Source organism: Phoxinus phoxinus (genome assembly GCF_949152265.1).
Source record: "Phoxinus phoxinus genome assembly, chromosome: 16".
Lineage (NCBI taxonomy): Eukaryota > Metazoa > Chordata > Actinopteri > Cypriniformes > Leuciscidae > Phoxinus > Phoxinus phoxinus.
The window spans coordinates 33,560,892-33,586,474 of NC_136891.1; the positions used below are offsets into that span (position 1 = coordinate 33,560,892).

The window sequence follows — 25,583 nt, forward strand, 5'->3', positions numbered from 1 at the left end:
GCTTTACTGAGCTCAACAGCTAACCGAATAAGTTGGCAGAACTCAAAACATTTAAGGCAATCAATTGCCTCAAATTTTTTAAGTTATGAAATTCAAAGTTTAAGTAAGCAGAAGTAGCAGATTTTTATTTTGTACTTAAATAAAAACTTAAAACTTAAACATTTCAAGTTTAAATTCAAGTTCAAACTTAAACATTAGTGTATGAGTACAGTAATTCATACAATTAACTTACAACTTTCATGTAATCTCAATGTGAATTGTGAACAATTTTATTAGTATAAATTTAGCTAGCTTTAACAAGCTAATCTGTAACATACTAATTTGCTAACATATTAGCAATAGTATGTTCGCAGAAGCACTTGCTGTACGAGTGCAACAAGGTATTATTTGCTCTCAGATCAAGCTCATGCACCACTCGCCACCATGATGATAACTCCTAAAACCAATATTAACAGAAATTCTTCTAAATTAGCATAACAAAACATTAATCACTACTAAATCTCCCACTTAACATTAATCTTACACACAACAAAACATTATATTACACTTAATTTTAGCATTTACTCTCCCTTTCGAGTGCCATCGGCAAAGCATGCTGGGAAATAGACATCCCAGCCGCTTCAGTTAAACTTAAGTTCGTCTAAATTAAAAGAAATAATTTCATAAAACTCAAAACAATGAAACTGTTCAGTTTACTTAAAATATATCAGTTCTGTGAACTTGAAAGAAAAAGAAAGTGATAAATACTCATAAAAGTTAATTTGACTGAACTGATTAGTTTAATTTAAGTTTGTCCTACTCAAACCAATTTTGAGTGTTAGGGTTTACAGTGAGCTGTGATATGAATTAAATGCTATTGGCTATTTTAAAAAAGGGGAGGAGCTGTTCGATATGTCGATATGTCCTACATGTAAAATAGGACAATTTTAAGAACTAGAACCATGAGCCGGAAAACACAGAAAAGATTTTTAAATAGTTTTATTTTCCATTGCACAGTAATTTCTATCTACAGAAATTCTAAATCGTTTGTGGCAGCAGATAGTCATAAACATCCATGTGAAATTTGCATAAAACTGTACAAGAAATTGGCTACAATGAGAAAATACTGCAACCCACTGATAAACGTTATATTCAGGACAGAAAATGAATGAGGCTCTTCTGCATGTTAAAAGTGTAATATTTCAGGTAAGAATGTTCTGTCTGAGACAAATAAAACGATTCACTTAAAGTCAACATGAAACATTACAAAATGAATAGATCAAATTAAAGCAAAGAAAGCAACAGGAACCTTTTTTTTTTTTCCTCCTTATTCATGAAAGATTACAAAGGGCAAACAACCAGGTTCACATTCAGAGTGACTCTGAAACCTCTATGGAACATGAATGAACTAAAGGTGCGATCAATCAATTCTGCTGGAGTTTGAACACTTATTACTGACATTTACAGCATTACAGTTCAACACGGCTGATCGGATACTTTTGTTTATCGACTGACAATTGACAAAATAGCAACCTAGGACATCAAATCTTTCCTGGAATTATCTCGTGAGTAACCAATCTACATGAGCCTACATGTTGAAAAGTAATTTTTGGTTTTAAATTGTAAATACCAACCATGTTGGGGCTTAAAATGTAATCGGACACACATAAACGAATGGCTTTTTTCAAACAATGAACCACACTTGTCCTCTGAAGACGCATTCTCACATACTTCTATGCAGGGATTTTACGGGAACGCTCACTCACACACACACACACACTCACTAACTCATTCATGTTTAATTGAACAAACAGATTACACAGCAGAAAACAAAGACATGAAGACAATTGACAGAGCGCAATGAGCTCAAAATACGTCCTCCTCAAAGCATATAAAAATAATTTTTTAATAATCGATGATTAAAAATATGACAAGGATATCTATTCAGGGAAATACAGTACCGCAGAGAAAAATACACATCGTACAAATATAATTGAATTAGTTAATCAGGCGAGATGACATACGAGCGAGATATTCAAAAACAAACCCGGTCTCCAGAAACACGATAACACCATGGCATGAAAACACATCTACAGAGAATATAGAGTCCAACACAGAGAAACATTTAGAGTCTGAGAGAGATTGGCTTCATTTGTTTTGTAATTCTTTCCCCCCCCCCTGTTTTTCTTAGTTTGAAGTACGGCATACGAAACACACAGACTAGCACACAGCCAAAAACATCAGAGAAGTCCTCAACACTGTTACTGGATGCAGTGGTACTTCTGACACGAACCGCTGTCGAATGGAATACAGAACTCAATGAAAGAAAATCTTTGGCGTTTGAAAAGATATGGCAACTGTCGTCGGGTCGGTGTGGCCACGCCCACTCGCGAGGGATGCTCCCAGATTGTCGAACTACTTCATTCACAGAATGGCAAAACACTTTGGGCAGAGAGGCAAGTGAGAATCAGTATCTTGGACGACGATGGATCACGTGATCAATGCAACATATATAGCAGCATTTCTTGCAAACCACAAATAAATATAATGGCACTAAAATGTGGTTTCAAGGGAGAAATGGGACAAGAAAGACATTGACCGTACACTTTTGTGTTTCTAGTTTTCTGGTTTCGAATGTACAGCTAACACTCATCGTGGGTGTTTTCACAGATGAAGATGATCTTGAAGTACGTCGTGCATTTACCGCATTACGCATGAAGCACCAGTGTGAAACCAGTACCTACAAACTTGCTAGACGATGAATGCGTTGGACATTCAGAACTATAATGAATATTGTTCCCAACCCAGTGAAAGCATTCAACCCGATTTCAAGTCTCAAGTCACCACAGATCAGAGCTGGAAAACCGGTCCACATTTCCAGGTATGAACAGAGCCGATTCCAACAGTATAAGTGCTTTTTATATAACAGATGAAATGTGGACCGAAGTACAATCTCTACATGTTCAAGCCGTTTAATCTGCAGGATGAAGGATGAGAAAGCGGGTCTAATGGGCAAAATCAAATCCCAGAGCCGACACTAAAGAGACTGCGACGTCATTTCCAGTCACAACACATGTTCTAGCTGTTGAGGTCTATATGGCTGTCTAAAGATGGATGTTTTTAAACCTTATGTTTGCCTACTTTCTTCCACAACTCTGTCCAGATCAGATATTTCCTGTACGGAGCTTCACCGAAAGTTTAAACATCTGTATAATGTATTACATGAAAATACCATCATTAAATCACTCACAGTTGGTTTACAAATAGTTATTTCTTAATTCATCCATATAAATCATGTCAACTTATTCTACACGCTCAAGATGGTACTTTAATGTAAAGCATTATTGTACTGATATTCACAATAATTTCGTTTAAAAAAAAAAAAATCACCATAAAAGCATTTTATATTTAAGCAGACATTTACATTTTGCTAAATAAATAAATAAAAAGTAAAAGGGATAATTTGGGAAATGTTACAGGAATATACGGAGTAATTTTTTGGAGAAGGGAGATGTTCTCTCTTCTTCTTCTTCTGAAAGGTTCGACTCCTCCACGTTATAACATCATTTCCTGTGAACGGAGCTCTTCCCATGCTTCACCTGGCGTCTTCGTATTTTAGTTTCACTTATGACAGTAGCGAATATGGCATTTGTACAGACTTTGATGGAGATTTATATAGAATTATGTATATATACTTTTTGTTGTTGTTTTTTTTTGTTTGTTGTTTAGTTGTATTTTTTTGTTTAGTCCGTCTTTTTTTGACTACTTGCTGCTCTCCGATGTGGGAGGCAGGACATGATTCCAAAAAAACAACAGCACAAAAACATTTCAAAGACTGAGAGAAGAAATGGAGGAACTTCAGGGCCTACAAAGCCCAGCCGCCGCGAGAGAGGATCGGCGATATTAAACGAACAAACGAAAACCGGACGCCATCGTGGAATATGGCGTTCCTCAGATTGGGGCCGCTCTCAGTCTGTGCCTCAGTTCTGTAAGCAGACTGTATTTAATATTGTGCTAGGAAAGAGCGAGGGATCCCACTGGTCCAGCAGAGGAGAGATAAAGATGAGAGTGGGAAAGGATTACGGATGAACAAGGCTGTGTAGGAGAACTCCTGAGTCCCTTTGGGCTCTGCTGTTTGCGGAGATCAGAACTGGTACCATTTCTTATCCTTACACTTTAGCATCATCTGCAGCGGGGAGGAAAAACAGTAAAAAAAGAAGATCACAGTTAAGCGTACGGCTACAATACAGCTTCAACGTGATTATAATGTGCATAAAAACATTTATGTAAGACATAAAGCTATTTTTAACCCCTTATATTGGGGTTTTATACGGCCACTATATATTTAAAACAGTAATATCCTAAACCTAAACCAATCTTGACAAACTATATATCATTTACAATCTCTAGTTTTCATTTTTGACTGATTTTTAAAATACATTACAGAGGAGCCGTAATTTATCAATTTGTAACAATAATATGTTCATACTCCTGAGGCGTGTTCAGACCTTTATTTTGAAATAGTGATGAACATGAAAAATCATGAAAGAATGGTAGAAACCTCAGTTTGTTTTCATGCCAAGAGTTCAAAAGATAGCATCCATTCGATTGTTTTAGAAAAAAGGTCTGAAAATGTTTTAAAAATAAATAAATAAATAAATAATAGATTCAGCATTAGTGATGTGTCAGCGAGCTATAATGCACAAACGTGATCTTTTGTGTTTCTTAGAGGTTGAATTCATTTCAAAATCTGCCAAACCTCCAACACTACTTCTGAATAGGATGTCTACTTCATAAATTGTATGAAAATTGTAAAAATAATGGTTCAGACTCAAACCACATATGGAAATGGAGGCGCCCTTATATGGGCAGTAATGTCCACTAGTGGAGAAGTGTGGTACTGCGCCCAAACTAAATCTCACTGAACGCTCATTTCAAGAGATATCAACCTAACATTTGAAACACAACTTGTTCAGATTTTTGCCTTTGATTTTTTTTTTGCAGTTTTAGAGTCCACCAGGTTTTGAAAATATATATTTTATATAAAATATGAATAATTCATAATTTCATAAACTCAAACTTCTATAACTTTTTTTCTGTTTAACTTTCTTAATTTATTTCACTTCTACAAAAATCTGCCAAATGTCTTCTTAAAAACAAGATCTTACATCTATATTCCAAAGCATTCTTGAATTACAACCATTTAAGTTTGGAATGTGCATTTTCATGTCTATTAAAGAAAAGGGGGCGCTTGATAAGGGGTTAAGAAGGGATTCATCTGTTGTTGGCATGATCAGTGCTGGGAACGCTGTACCTCATGAGCGTGTTTGGAGAATGAGTCAGCGCTGGCCATCATGGCTGCCGTCCGCTCTTCCACCTCGCCCAGTTTCTGCCCTCTCTCATCCAGCGCTATCCGAGCTCGAGCTAGATCCCCCACGATTCCTGACGCTGCCCCCTTCATGCCCTCTATACCCCCAGGACCTGGGATGTGCTGAGCCAGACTGCGTGCTGCTTTTCCGGCTCCTGTCTCGCCGACTGAAACATGGATACAGAAGCAGAGTCAAAAGAAGAGAAGGGGAGAAAGTTACAAATGAGCTGACAGCACAACAGAAACAAACACACTCTTAGTTTGGAGAACAGCACACATACTGTAGTTAAGATGTCACGTTTGAGAACAGAGATCATTAAGATAACAAAGTTATTATTTATTAGTATTTATTAATATTTACAATTAGCATTTATTTGTATATTTATATGTCGTTTTTAGTACTTTTTGTGTATATATTCTATTTTTATTTTATTTTTTTAAATCAGTTTTAGTACTTTTAATTTTAGAACTTATTTTAGTTTAGTTTTTGAGTCAAGTTTTCTTTATGTGATTATTTTTATGTGACGTGATTTTGTATGTTGGTTTCAAACACCTAGTTAAAAACACTGTTATATCTAAATAATTGTTGTGAGTTATTTTTATATCATTATATTTTTGTAATAGTTGATGGGTAAACAAGTGAACACCACACTAAAATAAACTGGCACACATGCAGACAAGAGTTACATTATAATATTTTTCATGAATCTCAGGTTGTCACGTGTTTTAAAGCTGCTTTTAAAGGCGCTTTATAAAATAAAGTTTATTATTATTATTATCTGAGTGTTAAGAGCAGTTAGTGAAAGATTACTCACAAAGATCTTCTCTGTCTAGAGACTGTGCTCCTCCTCCGAAAAGACCCTTAAAGAATCCCCTGTTAGGAGCTTCAGGTGTCTCCACTGGAGTAAACAGCTCGCCTAGCATCTCCTGTTACACAATACAATCATCATCATCATCATCATCATCATCATCGTAAACACTGTGCAATTAGCCTGACTTCGTCATACTCATACTCTAGGCAGAATGTGAGTCTGATACTGCTCCATAGGGCTTTGATTATGAGACGCGTCTTAACCGAACCAGGACTCATGTTGAGCGACGCACAGTGGTCAACAGAGCTCAACTGCACACACGCTGGAAGAAGTAGTAAATTAATGAGTGTAAACGATCTTTGCCGTTGTTGTAAAAATAATTTAAGAATTTGCGGAGTACTTACAAGCACGAAGAGCATTTTTGAGAGAAATACAAAAGGTGTGTGTATATACGAACAAGTTCTCCGTTTAGGATTAGATCTCAACAATAAAGCAAATAAATCTTCTCGCATTTGTCGGCCCTGTCTCAACTTTATAACACGGTTGCAACGCGACTTGACTGATTTAAAAAAATTTAAAGACGCTGAAAGAGAGCCGGCTGAAGAAGCGTGTTCATCTGAGGCTTCAGAGAAGAGAGATCGTGAGCGCATCCCTTCCATTGGTTTTCATTGCGTCCCGTCTTCTTAGCGACCATCGGAGCCAGCTGATAAATTAAACTTTTGCCGAATCCCGTAGGAAGGACGGCAAACACATCTTTCCGATCGACAAATGCCTTGATTGCGGTTCTCTGTCCGTCTTTTAAAATGAATGCGCTGTCGATTTCTTTTATGACAGACGCGATAGCGGAATCTAAACATCTCAATTCTCCAGCAGTCGTCTTCATCTTTGTGGAAAACCAGTTCAACCCAAGCGCTCTCTGATGACGTGGTGATTACGTAACCGCAGATCATCTGTCCATCATCGATTAAAGCCCGCCCTGGCAATTTGATTGGCTCGGCCTTCTGGGAGCCGAGCATAATTACTCCTCAACGGATCGAGTCCAGACCAAACTTCCCGACCAAAAAATGTTGTGGGCAGGGGTCGGGCTGGCACCCAGGCTAGTGTGCAATAGAAGAGTCTAGAAGAATATGTTCTGCTCACCTGCAAGTTCTCACAGACCTCCTGGCTGTAGGTGATCCTCTGGATCTCAGTAGGGGAGGTCAGGTACAAGGCCTGGCCGAGGTTGGAGAAGCAGAACGTTCTCGCTATCCTCATATCTGTCAGGGGTAGGTAATTTACATCCAGCAATGGTCTCAACCCTGGCAGACTGAAACGGCATGACACAGAGAGACATTTCTTTAGCTATGGAATATCTTACCTCCTCTATTATTCAAGAGCTGCAATGCTGAGACTGTGGCAGTGATTGTTTTGTCCTTCAGAATGTGCTGTGAAATTACGGGAAACAAGCATTTAGGATTTTCTAGATGTTATCTTCAATAATACCCTCAAGGTCTTCATGTTTGATGGTTAACTTTGACCTTCCCACTGACAGACACACAGATGTTTGTCTGCCTTTCTGTCCTCTGAAGATTTATAAGCCAAAGTGATTCAGAGAGCAATACAATGATTAGATCTGTGTTGCAATAGCAGCATGCCCCTGGCTCCGACTTTGCTGAACAGTGGAGCAAGACGACAATATTGTACACTGAAAATAGCCTGATTTCCAAATTTACTGCGCTTGCTACAGTACATCAATAACAAGCTACGGCCAATTCCTCACTTCAGTGGAACAATTCCCAGAGAGCATGCAGTCCCAGTTGCAGTCTTCAAAAGAGTAGCATTTTAAATATGTTATATACAATAACAAGAAATATTTTGTGCAGCAAATCAGCATATTAGAATGATTTCTTCATGAAAATTCAGCTTTACCACCACTCGAAATAGATTATATTTTAAAATATATTTAAAACAGAACACAGTCATTTACAGTAAATTGTAATAATATTTCACAAAATATAAATGCAGCCTGGTTGAGCATTAGAGACTTTTAAAAACTAACCATGCTTGCAAAATGTTGATCTAATAGTGTACTAAATATAATGTAATATATAACATAATATATCTCCATAATATATCTCTGTTTCTATCATTTAAAGGGATAGTTCACTTTAAAATTAAAATTCTGTCATCATATACTCACCCTCAAGTTGTTTCAAACCTGTATTAATTTCTTTCTTCTGCTGAACACAAAGGAAGATATTTTGAAGAATGTCGGTAACCAAACAGTAGTCTGTACCCATTGACTTCCATAGTAGGAAAACAAAAATACTATGGAAGTCAATGGGTACAGACTACTGTTTGGTTACTGACATTCTTCAAAATATCTTTCTTTGTGTTCAGCAGAAGAAATAAATGAATACAGGTTTGAAACAACTTGAGGGTGAGTAAATGATGACAGAATTTTAATTTTAAAGTGAACTATCCCTTTAAATGTTGAATAACTTTTGAACCGCTAATCCAATCTGTATGCTTTAAAAAGTCCCGTAAAGAGGATATTTGCGGCTAATCGCGTTTGGACATTCAGAGGCTCCGTAGTGAATGTGATTGTGCCATCAGGTTTTGATCAGCATTGATTCCTCATAGAAACCCATGCGGTTTGTTTCTCTGAGCCAAACAGGAATGATTGTTGATGCTTAGTCCCATCCTCATGGCCATATTGGTTTATATATATATATGTCACTTTTGCTTCAGTGTTCTATTACAATGTTTTCTATTTATTTTACTTCCTGAACTTTTTGGACACATCTACATTGTCAGTAAATTGAAAAACACATCAGCTTTTCACTGAAAATCGCCTATAATAATGTTGCAAAAAAAAAAATGGCTATAACTTGCTTGGGGATTGTTACATGTAGTCAACATTTCATCTGGATATCTAGAATATCCAAGTAAAACTTTCTAAAGGAAAAAATCCAGACTTCAGGAGGATTTGTTTGAGTTGAGTAAAAAAATAAATCACTAAAAATGTGCTACCGTTTTTCTTAAATCTGGTAAATTCATCCATTCCAAGAAAAAATAAATGTAAAATTGGGAATTTAAATAAGCAAAATGGAAACTTCAAGTTCTCCTGTTTAAAATGATATATGGCTTGAGGTCTTTAAGGGTTAAGGTACAAATCTTGCATAGTGTGCCTTTAATAGTAATAATGGTGAATTAGATTTTTATGTCAAATTAGATTTACACGTCCCAACATGCAGTCCTACATTAGTGCATCTGAATGTCCTCATCTGTCTTATGTTGAAGGGCATCCTCTCTCACCTGATGGTCATGATGTGTCCGTTGGCACAGAAGCAGGCCAAACAAATGCCAGCGTTCATCTGCACCACATCTGCCCGCAGCACAAAAGATGCTTCAGTGATGTTGTGTTTGAATACGCAGGTCTGAGAGGGCAAGGCTATGACTTTGGCCTGTTTCTCAGAGCACACCACGGCATACTGGTTTTCATTCAGTTCCTGGGATGTGGATGGGGATACAGACACCGGCCGTCTCTTACGGACCTTGTCCCGCTCCTCTCCGTTGGCTGGAGCGTTGGGTTCATACCATGGCTCAAAAGCAGAGGCGAGGAGAGACCCTGTAGAATCTAAGAAGGCCATCCGGAGGACGCTACCCTTCAACCTGATAAGAGTGCCTGCGCAGAGGAGGTTGAGATGTTAGAGGATTATTTAAGGAGAACTCCAGGCAATTTTTAAGTTAATCTTGATCGTTATACCTTCGTTATACGACGCTCCTCCACCTGCACACTTCTATTTACCTTTTCCCGGCTACAACGGGAGTTCCCACGGGACTTCAGCGCGAGACTACAGCTAGCCGTCTCTAAAACACTATTTAGGTGAATTTAAACAATGGCTAAGTTGCTAAACGCATCTTGTTGTCGTGTAAGGACCCTGTTCATGTTGGACAGACATTTTAATTGCATGTTGTGTCTGTTAAGAGGCACAAAAACACTCTTTATGAATATGCCCCATAACTGCCGTTAGCTGAGTGAGCTCTGGGCATTAGCGGTAGCAGCTCCGTGTTGCAAGCAACAATCCGGCTCAGGTTTTTTTCTGTAGACAGAACTCACAAAGGTATAACGATCAAGATTAACTTAAAAATGTCTCCTTTAACGCTCATTTTAACCCTCAAATGTGCTGACTTACCACAAGGGGAGACAATGACTGGCTGCAGAAGCCTCTGCTCTCCAGCAGGGGGCATGTTGAGGGAGATGGCCAGGACTGTGCCCAAGGACGTGCCAACCCACAGACTAGGTGTGAGCCCGCCGTCTGCCTTGCGTGTGTACGTCTCACAGAAGAAGAAAGATGTGATGGCCTCTCGTGATTCCTTGTCAATGCTGGTCACGCTGGAGCTCCGCGAGCGGCTGAAGGAGTTGTCCCTGTTGTCTAGGGGTATGGAGCCCCGTGGGGGACATACAGAGAGTAGGACAGTAGAGAGAAAAACACAGAAAGGTAAAGCCCCCACTCTAAGACAACAACTGACAGATAACATCATTACTCCGTAGAACAAAACAGCCCCTTGAGCAGAAATTAAGTTTCCCGTGGTGATGTGGTTTAAGCAAAGTTAAATCATACAACACACTTCAGTGGTGAGAAAATAACCTTTACTGTGGGAAATGAGGCAGTCTCTCCAGTGTGATGGGAGACTAATGGTATTCGCAAGATTGGGATGACCAGATGCCCTATTTTCCTGGAACACGTGCGTATTTTACACCCTTTTACCCAATCGTGTTTATTTGAAAACTGGCGCTACTAGAACATGTTAAAGGACATGTTAAAATGAGACTATTCTCTGAAAAACTTGACGTCTGGTCACCCATTCCAAGATGTGTTCAGTCTGGAAATTAAAAACAAAAATATAAAAAAATAAACAAAATTATGAAAGCATGTGACCGAGAAAGTAATGTTGTGTACATGAATATAAAATGATATGTTCCCGATTTAAAAAAGTTTGGGGTCTGTAAGATTTTCTAATGTTTTTGAAAGAAGTTTCTTATGCTCACCACGGCTGCATTTATTGATAAAACAATTTTTTTTAATTAGTTATCAGTCTAACTGTTTTCTTTATGAATATATTTTAAAATGTAATTTATTCTTGTGATGGCAGGAATAACTGCTGCTTAATATTTTTGTGGAAAACGGATTCTTTGATTAATAGAAAGAACAGCATTTATTAAAAAAAAAAATACTTTTAAGGTTATGTCTTTACTGTCATTTTGTATCACATTTATTGCGTCTTTGATGGATACAAGTATGCATTTCTTTTTAAAAAATCTTACTCACCCCAACCTTTTGAACAACAGTGTATATATATATAAAGCTTTCCTATAACTGACATCCAAAAGATGAACTGTATAACTTTTCTCATATACAGTAATGACACTGTATGTGTGGGGAAAAGATCTTTACATCAACCTACACATTTGATTTCCATTTCAAATCAGCCGATTCCAGAAAGTACTCCTTGAGGGAATTCCCTTAAAAAACACTCCTGCTGGAAACTGATGACAGAACTGAAATTGATACTGAATTAAATACCAGCAAATGCTGAACTGGCAAAGCTGCCTTGTGTTAATCAGGATAAGAGTTGGGAAGACTGACAGAAAAACCCTGACCACATAAAAAGTAAATCTGTGGTTTTGGACATGATGTGCCAGACACTCACAAGCCTTTTGATAAACCAACACAATCATCAGGTGTATGTCAGACCCACGAATCAAGACATAAGAGCAGAATCATTTTTTTTTTTGTGATAAACTATACTTTATAAATCAGTTTCGATGTCAGAAATTACACAATTCATGACACAACCTTAGTCTTTGGCTAACTGACATGAGATGTTCAAAGCAAGTGAGCATGTGGACCCTTCAGATTCTGATAATGTGCTGATGAACTCCACATTCAAACGCTGTGTAGCATGAACACAAAGTCAAGGCTTACCCAAGTCTGGCTTTAGCTCAGTAGGCAAGCTTAATTTCCGTGACATCTTTGCTGGAAAAAAGAGAACACCTCTCTTTACAAACACATTGAAGCCTCAGTAAAAGCCATGCAATGCTGGAACAAGTTGTGCTCCAGAAAACACCAGACAACATAGCCAAAGTTTTTTGTGTGTGTGTTAATCATCCTGAGGGACACAGACGCTTCAAACAGGGAAAAGGAGACACTGCAATATTGTTCAGCGAGTCAGAGACAAACTGCATAATGCTGCATGCTGGACAAACAGTACTGGGATGTGAATGGGGGTAATTTGGCCACACAGAGTCCTGAAAGGAAAATAATTAACATCAGAACAAACAAAACAATCATTCTCACACCCCATGCCACAATCATGCACCACACAGGACAATACAGACTGGACATTATCAATGATTTTGTATAAGTTGTATACCTTTGCCACATACAGTACATGTAGGCATCTGTCAACTTTTATCTATTTACTTTTATATATAAATGTAATAACTGCCAGATGAACATGTGACATATACTATTTTGAACTTTAACCTTAGCTGTGTATATATGCGATCATTTTTACTTGAGGAATATTGCGTAAGATTAAGCCTTGATTTCTGAGAATATTTAATATATTTTCTTACCCCATTAGCAAGCATTCTGCATTTTCAATTCTGTTTTTTAGTACTATTTTTAAATTTACATTCATAAATTTTTATTCAATTTATTGTTTATGATCAGTGATTGTTTTCATTAGAAAGTTAAGTTTAAATGTTAGTTAGCACTAATAACCCTGCACTCTAAAAAATGCTGGTTTGTTTCAACCCAATCTTGGGTCAAATATGGACAAACCCAGCCGTTGGGTTACATTTTTAAATTACATTTTTAAACCAACGTTTGTGGTTTGTCCATATTTGACCCAAAATTGGGTTGAAACAAACCAGCATTTTTTAGAGTGTGACCACTAAACATCCAGACAAAAGTCTGTTAGATTAAGCTTAAAACAAGACAAGACTAATTGCTAATGGAGTGAGAAAGATCATTAAGGATGTTTTAATATTTTCAGTGGAAAGTAATTTTTTAAGTTTAATGAGCTCAGCATTCAACAAAAAATGAAAGCAACGCAAACAAAAACTGGGTTCACAGCGTGTCTATGTAAGAACAACTAAATCTAAATGATAAATATATTTTGTTTTCCTCCAGTTAATCCAGTAAAGTGAACACCAAGGCTGGTCCCAATCCATCCAAATAAATGTGTATTTGTCTAATTCCCATCCTTACTATCCTGTGCTGAGATGTACGGACATACAGAGACGTACAGGAAGACAACAAATTGAAAACCTTCATTCCTACAGACAGACAGTCATCGGACGCAACCACCAGTGTGTGCAAAAGAGAAACGCCTCAAGCAAATCACCACAAGCACACGTCACCATGTCACATGCGTGCTACATGAACGTAGCATGCAGTGGGGATTCCCGTCGGGGATATTCAAGTAGCTGTGTTCTTAGAGACAGACATGTCCCCTGTTTTGTTCATACATAGAGACAGAGACAGTGTGGTTGAACAAAACCAGTAGAACCTCTTTTACACCGCCATCCAACCTTACCTCCTCTCCCTCCTCCATTGTAGAAATGCTGATGGTTTGACATCAAGACTTTTTGGGAGGAAGTAAAGCATATGAGCAGTTAGAGATATTTTTACGTTTTTTTTGCGAGCAGAGGTGGACAAAGTACACAACTTCCTTACTTGAGTAAAAGTACAGATACTACTGGTCAAATATTACTCCGTTACAAGTAAAAGTTGTAAAGCGATTTTTACTAACGTTTTTTAAAAGTACTTAAGTATAAAAGTAAATGTCAATGCATTGTTTTATTATTGTTGCATGTAATAGCCAATTTACAGTACCTTATGCCTCTGAATCTCTGACTGCCCTCATATCAATATCACATTTATTTCTAACACAGTTCCAGTCGTGGGATTGAATAAGTCACTCAATAACGTCCACAATGGTTTTGGACACAAATGGCTGTTCCCAGTTGTTTGGCTTTTAGTATGAATATGTTAGCCTTGTTATCTATAAGCTAGTGTGCTCCAAAACAATGACAAAATGCGCATTTAGAAGACCAAACCCAACGTTGAAAATGAAAATCAGGTTGATGTCAGAATCCAATGTCAGATTGACGTTAATCTCCAACGTTGGACAGACGGTGTATTCGATTGAAAATCGGTTGACGTCAGAAACCAACATCAGTCGAGTTCTGGCGTCAACCAGACTTTCATTTACAACCAAAATGCAACCAAATCATCCCTGACGTTACTACTCTCTACTCAAGGACCTTGACAGAAATGTAGTGGAGTAAAATGTACGATATTTGTCTTTCAAATGTAGTGAAGTTAAAGTAAAAGTTTCCAGAAAAAATATTACTCAAGTAAAGTACAGATACTCAAAAAGTGTACTTAAGTACAGTACTCAAGTAAATGTACTTTGTTACTGTCCACCTCTGGCGAGCAACATACAGCGCAAGAGTGTCATATAACGTGAAAGATTATGTGTCGATCGCAATCATTTGTTCTTTATCTGGCCGTGTTCCAGCAAGTGTACGCCGCTATTTGCACGATGATTACAGGACCTTCTCTCAATATTTGATCAAAGCACTCGCTGAGAGAACAGCTGCAGAGGTCTGTGCTCTAACTGAAGGTTAAGTCATTTTGGAGACACATTCTCATTCTGTTCTGACCTTTCGGAGCGAATCTTATCTCTATTTTGAGATCTGCCCGGGTCTCCGAGTGTGAATGTCACGCTCTTTTCTAGAAGGAGGTTTTTAGGTTGTCTTCAGCTTATCACGCCACCTTAATGAACTAAAGAAAGAGAATGCTAATGTTTTAGGATTACCTCGTCTAGTGTGTGTTATCACCTTGAATGTTTTTGCATTTTATATTTGCATGTTATCCACACACAAAAAATGCTAATTTGAATAAAGATGGCAAAATAATGTTCTTTTTCCCACCCCAGAGGAAGACGTGATCTTATAGTAAAGGTTAAGAATCTCAAAAAAACTAAACAAAAACTCCATGGGAAGGTGTTATTTGCATAACATGAATCTAAAAGGTAACAAAAAGTTCATGCACTCTAAAAAATGCTGGGTTGTTTCAACCCAATTTTGGGTCAAATATGGACAAACCACAAACGTTGGTTTAAAAATGTAACCCAATGGCTGGATTTGCCCATATTTGACCCACAATTGGTTTGAAACAACCCAGCATTTTTTAGAGTGTGGTAAAACCTCTACAGTATGTGACACATTTTCGATTAAATATTTGGTCACACATTTCAGTGACAGTATCTGAAAGCAATCAATACCTCATTAACCGCAGTCTAAAAGCACTCTCAACTAAGAGTGCAGTGTTTTACAGTGCATTTACAAGCTTTGGTTGTCTAGTAAATTTAGATTTAATGTGTCCTTAACGCCCACAAAAACAGCCGCTGCTACATATTCACTTCTTTTGTGCATATCATTTCAGAAATGACTTCCAGACAGTTCACCCAGTGTGACCAGCACCAGTCTGTATGATAGCGGTGGACGTTTATTATAGCAAGCGCTCTGATGAAAAGACACAATGGTCCCCCTTCAGGGCTTTGAACCTACAGTTTCTAGCCCAGATGTTTCACCGCTAACCTCCCACCAGGCATGGGCACCTTGTCACAATGTCAGTCACCATTACCATTCATCACAATGCCAGCCATCATCAGTCATCTGTGACCCTTTGTGAACTTTTGTTCTCCTCCACAGACACACACACATAGTTCTATGGCGTTACATAAGGTGTGCCATGTTCACACTGCTAATGATGTTCAGCAGAGGCCATTCTAATGCTGAGATATTAACTAAATAAATGCACACTTGTGTTGTGTAAACTTAATAGTAATGTTGCTTAAGTAGTAATGAATCACACAAAATACATAATGTACTCACCCTCAACAAAAATAACATCTAAAAAAACAGATTAGTCTGAATTGTACACATAATTCAGACTGGTGAATTTGATCAAATGATGAATTGAAACAATATGACTCAACAGAACAATTGATTTTCAAATCATACATCACTACTTCTCATGAAGAGATGCCAAATTTTCAATTATTTCACACAAAACTACCGTAAGGAGTCAGAGGACTTGACACACAAAGTTTGGGATCAGTAAAAAAATTAAAAACCCTATAAATTATATATATATATATATATAATCAAAAATACAGTAAAACAGTATTGCCACATGCTCATTGTATGGCTATGCTGATCTGGTGCTCAAATATTTCTTATTATTATCAATGCTTTGATAATGTTTTTTCAGCATAAAATTTTTTTTTGTAACAATGTAAAAGTACGGAAGCCCTGAACCGCAACGTAAAAAAAAAAAAAATCTGTGAAAAAAATAAATATTGTGACAATGTTTTTCTAGCATTTCGAGATTAAAGTCTAAATATCTCGAAATATTTCGACTTTAATCTCGAAATATTTAGACTTTAATCTCGAAATATTTAGACTTTAATCTCGAAATGCTAGAAAAAAATTGTCACCAATTTTTTTTTCACATTTTTTTTTTACACGTTTTTTTTTTTTTCTTTACAGATTTTTTTTTTTTTTTTACGTTTCGGTTCAGGGCTTTCGTATAAAAGTCTTTACTGCCACTTCTAATCAATTCTATGCATCCTTGCTAAATACAAGAATTAATTCTTACTGACCCCAAACTGTTGGCCAATAGTGCACTGTTGTAGTTATTTTCCAGAAGAAAGAAAATCATAAGGGGTTTGGAACAACATGACGATGATTAATGACAGAATTCTCAATTGTTGGGTGAACTATCCCTGTAGTCCTGAACAGAGGAATCGATTGCAACCCTAAAATGCCCTGTGGAGCTCATAACACATGGCCTTCAGCAGACTCAGTGTCAGATGATGGTGTTGGTGGGCGCTATGGATCGTGTCATGAGGGACGTTTTACCTGAGGTGGGGGACTTGCAGCGATCCTCTGAGGTGGCTGAGCCCTCATTAATGTCACAAAGCCCTGTAGAGAGGAAGAGAAACATGAGTGCCACACTATGGACCGTGTGAAATGTGTGCTAGTATCAGTTCTTTACGTGAAAAAGTAGTCTAAGATATATTTTAATGAGTAGTACAACTGACACATACATGAGGTGCAGTGTGTAGCCCTTGCTCTGATCTGGAGTTGAGAAGCAGATGGGCAGACAGGAGCTGAACCCAGCTGCTCTGATCAGCGCTCTCACCGCGCGCATATCCGACAGATCCCAGCCCCCCGCTAAATATCACTCATTACCCCCGACACACACACACACCGGATAATCTAACAGCCAGTCCATTGCCAAGTCTCAGCAATCATCTCTTCCTTACTATTAAGTGTTTAGCTGCAATTATGCATTCCACCAGCAGGGGGCACACTGCTGTATCCCTCGCAGTGTGTGTGTGTGTGTGTGTGTGTGTGTGTGTGTGTGTGTTTGTGTGTGTGTGTGTGTTTGTGTGTGTGTGTGTGTGTGTGTGTGTGTGTGATGAGTAGGTTTAGGGATAGGGGCTGTGTGTGTGTGTGTGTGATGAGTAGGTTTAGGGATAGGGGCTGTGTGTGTGTGTGTGTGTGTGTGTGTGTGTGTGTGTGTGTGTGTGTGTGTGATGAGTAGGTTTAGGGATAGGGGCTGTGTGTGTGTGTGTGTGTGTGTGTGTGTGTGTGTGTGTGTGTGTGTGTGTGTGTGTGTGTGTGTGTGTTTGTGTGTGTGTGTGTGTGTTGGGCAGGTTTAGGGATAGGGTGTAGTGTGTGTGTTTGTTTGTATGTGAGTGTGTGGGATGGGCAGGTTTAGGGATAGGGGCTGTGTGTGTGTGTGTGTGTGTGTGTGTGTGTGTGTGTGTGTGTGTGTGTGTGTGTGTGTGTGTGTGTGTGTGTGTGTGTGTGTGTGTGTGATGGGCAGGTTTAGGGATAGGGGCTGTGTGTGTGTGTGTGTGTGTGTGTGTGTGTGTGTGTGTGTGTGTGTGTGTGTGTGTGTGTGTCAGACCTCCAGAAGGTTGTCGGCTCTTGCGGGGAGATCGCAGTTGTCTCTGGTAAGGGTCATTAGATCCATACAATTCCACAGTTCCCAGATTCAACAGAACAGTCTTCTGTAAGTAATCCACTACCGCCAGGCCGTTGCTATTGCCAAACACCACCCTGTGACGCACAGGAACATTCTGCTTTAAACACCAGGTTAAAATGAATTTCTTTGCTGGTCCTGATTGGTTGGTTTATGATGGTTTACACTGGTCAGGACCAGCATAATAATGCCAAAACATATCTGGTGAAGCTGGTCAACCAGCATGGCACTTTCTCAAGGACACTGCAGTGCACCAGCATCCAATACATGTTTGCCTATATATTCAGCAGGGTTTAAGAGCAAGGGCAGTTTACTTTGATAAGTTTAGCTTTGATCGTTGTGACGATTCATTACTATAAATACTTCGACAAGCATGAAATTTAATTTAAAAAAATAAAATTTAAAAAAGTCTGCAGCAGGGTCAGAAAATAACCAGGGCAAAGTAGTGAATTCCTCCATGTTTTTTTGTATTTACTATCCAACATTTGATTATCTTCAATTATATTCTAATATAGGTTTAGGTTCATTTATTCAATTAAAGTATTTGACACACACGGACAACATACTCTAAATTGCATGTTAAAAATGTGTTCTCATAAAGGTAAAAAAAAAAAATCCAGGAGATAAAAACATTAATATTATATATACACACTACCGTTCAAAAGTGTGGGCTCAGTAAGGTATTATTTTAAAGAAATCAATACTTTAATTCAGTAAGGATGCAAGACATTAATAATGATACGGATGATATGATACGAACAGATTTCTGTTTGAAATTATTTATGGTCTTTTGTGTGGTCTATTTATCAAAGAATTGTGAAAAAAAGTTTCATGGTTTCCACAAAAATAAATTAAACTGAGCAAAACAACTTTTATAATAATAAGAAAAGTTTCTTGACAGTTTCAAATCAGCATATTAAAATGATTTCTGAAGGATCATGTGACACTGTGGCAGCTGAAAAATTAATTTATTAAAATTCATATATCAAAAAATTTATTATACGGTATTTAAAAAAAATTATTAAATATATTAATTGTAATAAGAATAAATTGTAATAATATAAAAAAACTGTTATTTCCAATTGTACAAATATTTCACAATATTACCTTTTTTTTATATCATATTTTTGTTCAAATACAAACTTTTGAACGATTGTGTTTATTGTGAAGAACAAACCAACACTGAAGTTCTTATACGTTGAAAATCTTGACGTCAAAATATTTTAATACAAATATAAAAACAAAGCAAATGTTGTCCTTTCATGAAAACTTCTGAAACTAGTCTGCAGCATTTGATTTACTTATTTGTATTATGGCACAGATACTAGACACGTGACTTTCAAAAAGCCAAAACAATCTCTGTTACCTTAAATGATCAGTTTATCTCTTTATCTAATCTACATTGTTAAAAGCGCTATGTAAATGAAGATGACTTGACTATTAAGCACTGAACCACCTGACAAAACAATGGGAAACAGACTCACAAGCCATAGCAGGAGTTGATGGCCAGGCTGCTGATCTGCTGGGGCGGCTCTCCACTGACCCACACCAGCTGTACCACCAGCTCCACCTGATACCCAGGAGACTGCTTCAGAGGACTGCTGCGCACCCTGAGGGAGGGACAGAAAGAGGACATGGTTTATAGACAGACCAACACCATCTCATGAAAGTGCGTATCTATACCACGAATGTTATTTCTCGGACCATTTATACGCCAAAAATGTTTTTTTGCGTGCATATGCTACGCACTGAAAACCCTTGGGTAGGATTAGGGATGGGGAGTGCGTGCGTATTACACGCCATAAAGTGCGTATCATATGCACGCGAAAACTGCGTATCATTGGCACGCAAAATCTGCGTATCATATGCACGGGAAAACTGCGTATCATATGCACGCGAAAACTGTGTATCATATGCACACGAAAACTGTGTATCATATGCACACAAAAACTGTGTATCATATGCACGCGAAAACTGCGTATCATATGCACGCTAAAACTGCGTATCATATGCACGCTAAAACTGCGTATCATATGCACGCGAAAACTGCGTATCATATGCACGTGAAAACTGCGTATCATATGCACGCTAAAACTGCGTATCATATGCACATGAAAACTGCGTATCATATGCACGCGAAAACTGCGTATCATATGCACGCTAAAACTGCGTATCATATGCACGCGAAAACTGCGTATCATATGCCTGCGAAAACTGCGTATCATATGCACACTAAAACTGCGTATCATATGCACACTAAAACTGCGTATCATATGCACGCTAAAACTGCGTATCATATGCACGCTAAAACTGCGTATCATATGCACGCTAAAACTGCGTATCATATGCACGCTAAAACTGCGTATCATATGCACGCTAAAACTGCGTATCATATGCACGCGAAAACTGCGTATCATATGCACGCGAAAACTGCGTATCATATGCACGCTAAAACTGCGTATCATATGCACGCTAAAACTGCGTATCATATGCACGCTAAAACTGCGTATCATATGCACGCTAAAACTGCGTATCATATGCACGCTAAAACTGCGTATTATATGCACGCGAAAACTGCGTATCATATGCACGCAAAAACTGCGTATCATATGCACGCAAAAACTGTGTATCATATGCACGCAAAAACTGTGTATCATATGCACACGAAAACTGTGTATCATATGCACGCAAAAACTGTGTATCATATGCACACGAAAACTGTGTATCATATGCATGCAAAAACTGCGTATCATATGCACGCAAAAACTGTGTATCATATGCACACGAAAACTGTGTATCATATGCACGCTAAAACTGTGTATCATATGCACGCAAAAACTGTGTATCATATGCACGCTAAAACTGTGTATCATATGCACACGAAAACTGCGTATCATATGCACGCAAAAACTGTGTATCATATGCACGCGAAAACTGTGTATCATATGCACGCAAAAACTGTGTATCATATGCACGCAAAAACTGTGTATCATATGCACGCAAAAACTGCGTATCATATGCACGCAAAAACTGTGTATCATATGCACGCAAAAACTGTGTATCATATGCACGCAAAAACTGTGTATCATATGCACGCAAAAACTGTGTATCATATGCACACGAAAACTGTGTATCATATGCACACGAAAACTGTGTATCATATGCACACGAAAACTGCGTATCATATGCACGCAAAAACTGTGTATCATATGCACACGAAAACTGTGTATCATATGCATGCAAAAACTGCGTATCATATGCACGCAAAAACTGTGTATCATATGCACATGAAAACTGTGTATCATATGCATGCAAAAACTGCGTATCATATGCACGCAAAAACTGCGTATCATATGCACACGAAAACTGTGTATCATATGCATGCAAAAACTGCGTATCATATGCACGCAAAAACTGTGTATCATATGCACACGAAAACTGTGTATCATATGCATGCAAAAACTGCGTATCATATGCACACGAAAACTGTGTATCATATGCACACGAAAACTGTGTATCATATGCATGCAAAAACTGCGTATCATATGCACACGAAAACTGTGTATCATATGCACGCAAAAACTGCGTATCATATGCACGCAAAAACTGCGTATCATATGCACGCCATTCGTCGTATAGATACGCACTTTTGTGAGATCGGGCTGGACAGACCCTGACAAAAAACTATAACATTTACTATACAATGTGAGGTAACACTTGGTGTTCTTGTTACATATACAACTGTAACAATGACACTTTAATATAAAGTGTAACCCAATGAGACATATTACATACTTGGGGAATGGCATGAGTTCCCAAGATCTTGAAAGTCATAATCAATCATAAAAACAGATTATTCAACTTCAAAACGAGCAAAATCTAGTAACAACTACACAAAAACATGCCAACAAAAGGGGGCAGAACTAGGCAACTCTGTAGTCTGATTTGTCAGATAGCAATTTGCGTCAACACTGAAAACACTAACTTCCAGTCTGTGGCAGCTAAAGCACTCAACGCTGTGTTTGCAGAGGAATAGGGGGCGTCCACACAGGACACAATCATTAACAGCCAGACGGAGCACAGATGAGTGCAACAGAATGCAGGAGTCCTGAGATGTGTTTGTAAAAGTAAAACTATTTTTGACTTGATGTGGCATCTTAAACAAGACACTCATATTTGGTGGATATCTGTTGGGTTCTCAAAATGACCAAAATGTACTAAAAATGTCAAATGTACTAAAATGTCTGAGTATACCGTGGGATCCAAAAGTCAGAGACCACATTGAAAAAATGTACGTTTTAAACATGGAAATAATTTGAAATTAAACAAATCTGGTTGACAATCTTGTATTAATTTGATATTTATTTTTACAATTTTACTCAAAATTCAAATAAACAGATTTGTGACATTGATCACGTGAACTCCTTTGTATAGACGGTCAGATGTTTTCCGTCCATTGAAGCACAAGATGCTCTTTGGATCATTTGGATCTGTGAAGTTCATGTAGATCAAGTGCAGCTGTCATTAAAGGATTAGTTCACTTTAAAAAAAAACTTTTGCTGATAATTTCTCACCCCCATGTCATCCAAGATGTCCATGTCTTTCTTTCTTCAGTGGAAAAGAAATTAAGGTTTTTGATGAACACATTTCTCCATATAATGGACGTCAATGGGCCCCAAACGGGTCAAGGTCCAGATGACAGTGTCAGCGCCGCTTCAACGGGCTTTAAACGACACCAGACGATGAATACGGGTCTTATCTAGCGAAACCATCGTCATTTCAAAAATAAATAAACAAGTTTAAGTTTTATAAGCACAAGCGCTCGCCTTGCTCTGTTCTGTGATGCGCGTTCGTGACGTCACGTAATACACAGTTACGCTGTAAAGGTCACGCTTCTGTGAAAAGTCAAAAGTTTCTGTCCTGACGAAAATGTTCTTTTAGGCTTTTTAATATTCCAACACCAGGATACACACACGAGATGGGCATTTTAAACGATAAACTGACACAAAGACATTTGAATATGTGTGTATGGTCCTCATTCCGCACATCTATAAACACTGACTCGTCAAGCGTGACCTTTACAGCGTAACTGCGTATTACGTGACGTCACGAACGCGCATCACAGAACAGAGCAAGGCGAGCGCTTGTGCTTATAAAACTTAAACTTTTGTATTTATTTTTGAAATGACGATGGTTTCGCTAGATAAGACCCGTATTCATCGTCTGGTGTCGTTTAAAGCCCGTTGAAGCGGCGCTGACACTGTCATCTGGACCTTGACCCGTTTGGGGCCCATTGACGTCCATTATATGGAGAAATGTGTTCATCAAAAACCTTCATTTCTTTTCCACTGAAGAAAGAAAGACATGGACATCTTGGATGACATCGGGGTGAGTAAATTATCAGCAAAAGTTTTTTTTAAAGTGAACTAATCCTTTAAAGCAACATACCAAAACTAAAAAATTCTAAAATACATATACATTTTTTAATTCATCTCGAAAATATCTAATATAATTTGCATTAAAAACGTCTGGACATTTGGAAAAATGCAAAACAGAGGCATTTACACAAGCAGTTTTGGATCTCACGTAATAGATATGGCTTGAAAAGCAGCATTACTTGAGGCAGGGTATGTTGTCTCGCATCCCGTCTGAAGAGTTGCTGCTAGTGGAAGGGTGTGTCTGCGGGCCGGTGGTTTGTGGACTGGGGGAGGTGCTCGGTGTGGGAGGAGCTGGTGTCTGATCTCCGCCCACATCTGGAGACTCTAGATCATTCATCTCATACTGTAACCTGACTTCCAGTAACTGTAAAACACACACACACACACACACACACACACACATGTAACCGACACAAACTGTGTGCTTTAGAACAGACGTGTAAATGCAGTGAGTTAATTGATCCCCATCGGTGTCGCTATTCTTAAAACGAGACAAGCTAATTGGTGTGCGTGTGTTTTATCCAAGTGAGTGTTTCTGTGTGCGTGAGAGTCACGGGACTGAAGGTCAGGGTGGGAAATTAGCACCCGCCACCCGCCGAGGGCGGGTACTTTTTCAAAGTGGCGGGTCACTTTGCCGTGTATACCAGCCACAGTGGCGGGTGGATTATAATAATGCTGCGTTCGCACCAAAAGCGCGCGTAAACGCGTCTTTACATTGACTTAACATTGAATGTATTAAGTAGTAACCAATAAACAAATGCTGCGAGTGATTTCATTGTACGGATTGGACAGCCTTTGTCAAAGAATGCGGTTGCTAAGTAACAATAATACACTTTTGTCGAGTAACTCTTTTGATTGGTTTTCAGCGCTGTGTGTCACGGCGCTGAAGAGACCGTTATACTGTATAACTTATACACATAGCTAAGCTGAGAATAAAAAAAAGTGTATATATATAGCTGAGCTGGTGCAGAAGAAAGGGAAATTATTTTTTTTAATCTGGCGACATATCCCTTAATGTTGATCATATATGAGCAAGAATGCAATGTTTCCCGAATATCCACACGATTTCAAATGTGACATTGATTGTATACAACAGTAAAAAAAAAGGGTAACATTTAAGTGATGTACTGCATTTAAAACAGTATAGTCCGGCTTATTGCTCTATTTTGCAACGAAATCTGTGGCTTTGAACGAACCGTGAGATTCAATGAATGAATGACTCGATGACCGCCACCTACTGGCTATTTTAATATAATATTTTTTATTAATATTAAACGTTTTTTAACATTGCATATTTATTGAACATTGTTTTATTTAAAGCATTATTTATTTTTAAAAGGTATTATAAAGGTTAAAAATTAAATGGAAAAATGCATTAAAGGGGGCAAATATTGTCCCTTAATGGAAAAGGTGTGACTGCAGTCTAAGTGGAAGTGAGGGGGTACCAGGGGGTACGGCACTCAAAAAAATTGGAGAACCACGGAACTTAGGAAAAGGGATATGTAGAATTGCACAAGTGCTAAAGAGTGCAATGTAAATAATTTCTCATAAGCTTAATTGAATGGCCTAGAGACAATAATTATGACATTTTTCTGTCTAAAGACTACATATAAAATAGCTACCTAAAGTAACTGCAGTTTACTAAAAGTAATGACTAAAAGTTTGCATTCATAAGCATTTTCGTCTGAAGTTGAAGACTAAGACTGAATCAAAAATGGTTGCCAAAATGAACACTGGCCTACACACACCAAGCGCACTACAACGCTGTTGCGTATGTATTAAATATGATTGATAATTTAAATAAAATGTTTTATTTAATTCAACTAGCCTACATAGTAGCCTACATAATTATTTTCCAGGGTTTAAA

The 25,583-nt window shown here is 38.1% G+C and overlaps 1 protein-coding gene across 2 annotated transcripts in view; it reads right to left on the reverse strand.

Moving 5' to 3' along the window:
* Positions 1-963: 963 nt before the first annotated feature.
* The window catches only part of stxbp5a (syntaxin binding protein 5a (tomosyn)), a 112,482-nt gene continuing 87,862 nt past the window's right edge, over positions 964-25,583 (reverse strand). Inside the window, exons 16-27 of one of the 2 annotated variants that reach the window (XM_079639443.1) lie at positions 23,896-24,080; positions 19,763-19,888; positions 18,204-18,355; positions 17,147-17,209; positions 13,750-13,797; positions 12,132-12,182; positions 10,338-10,619; positions 9,457-9,826; positions 7,300-7,465; positions 6,163-6,274; positions 5,294-5,514; positions 964-4,165 (exon numbers count right to left, since the gene is read on the reverse strand). In XM_079639443.1, the coding sequence (XP_079495569.1) occupies positions 4,124-4,165; positions 5,294-5,514; positions 6,163-6,274; positions 7,300-7,465; positions 9,457-9,826; positions 10,338-10,619; positions 12,132-12,182; positions 13,750-13,797; positions 17,147-17,209; positions 18,204-18,355; positions 19,763-19,888; positions 23,896-24,080 (1,818 nt within the window). In that variant the 3' untranslated portion in view covers positions 964-4,123. The remainder of the gene's footprint in view (positions 4,166-5,293; positions 5,515-6,162; positions 6,275-7,299; positions 7,466-9,456; positions 9,827-10,337; positions 10,620-12,131; positions 12,183-13,749; positions 13,798-17,146; positions 17,210-18,203; positions 18,356-19,762; positions 19,889-23,895; positions 24,081-25,583) is intronic. The other variant, XM_079639444.1, reaches the window with a different exon arrangement.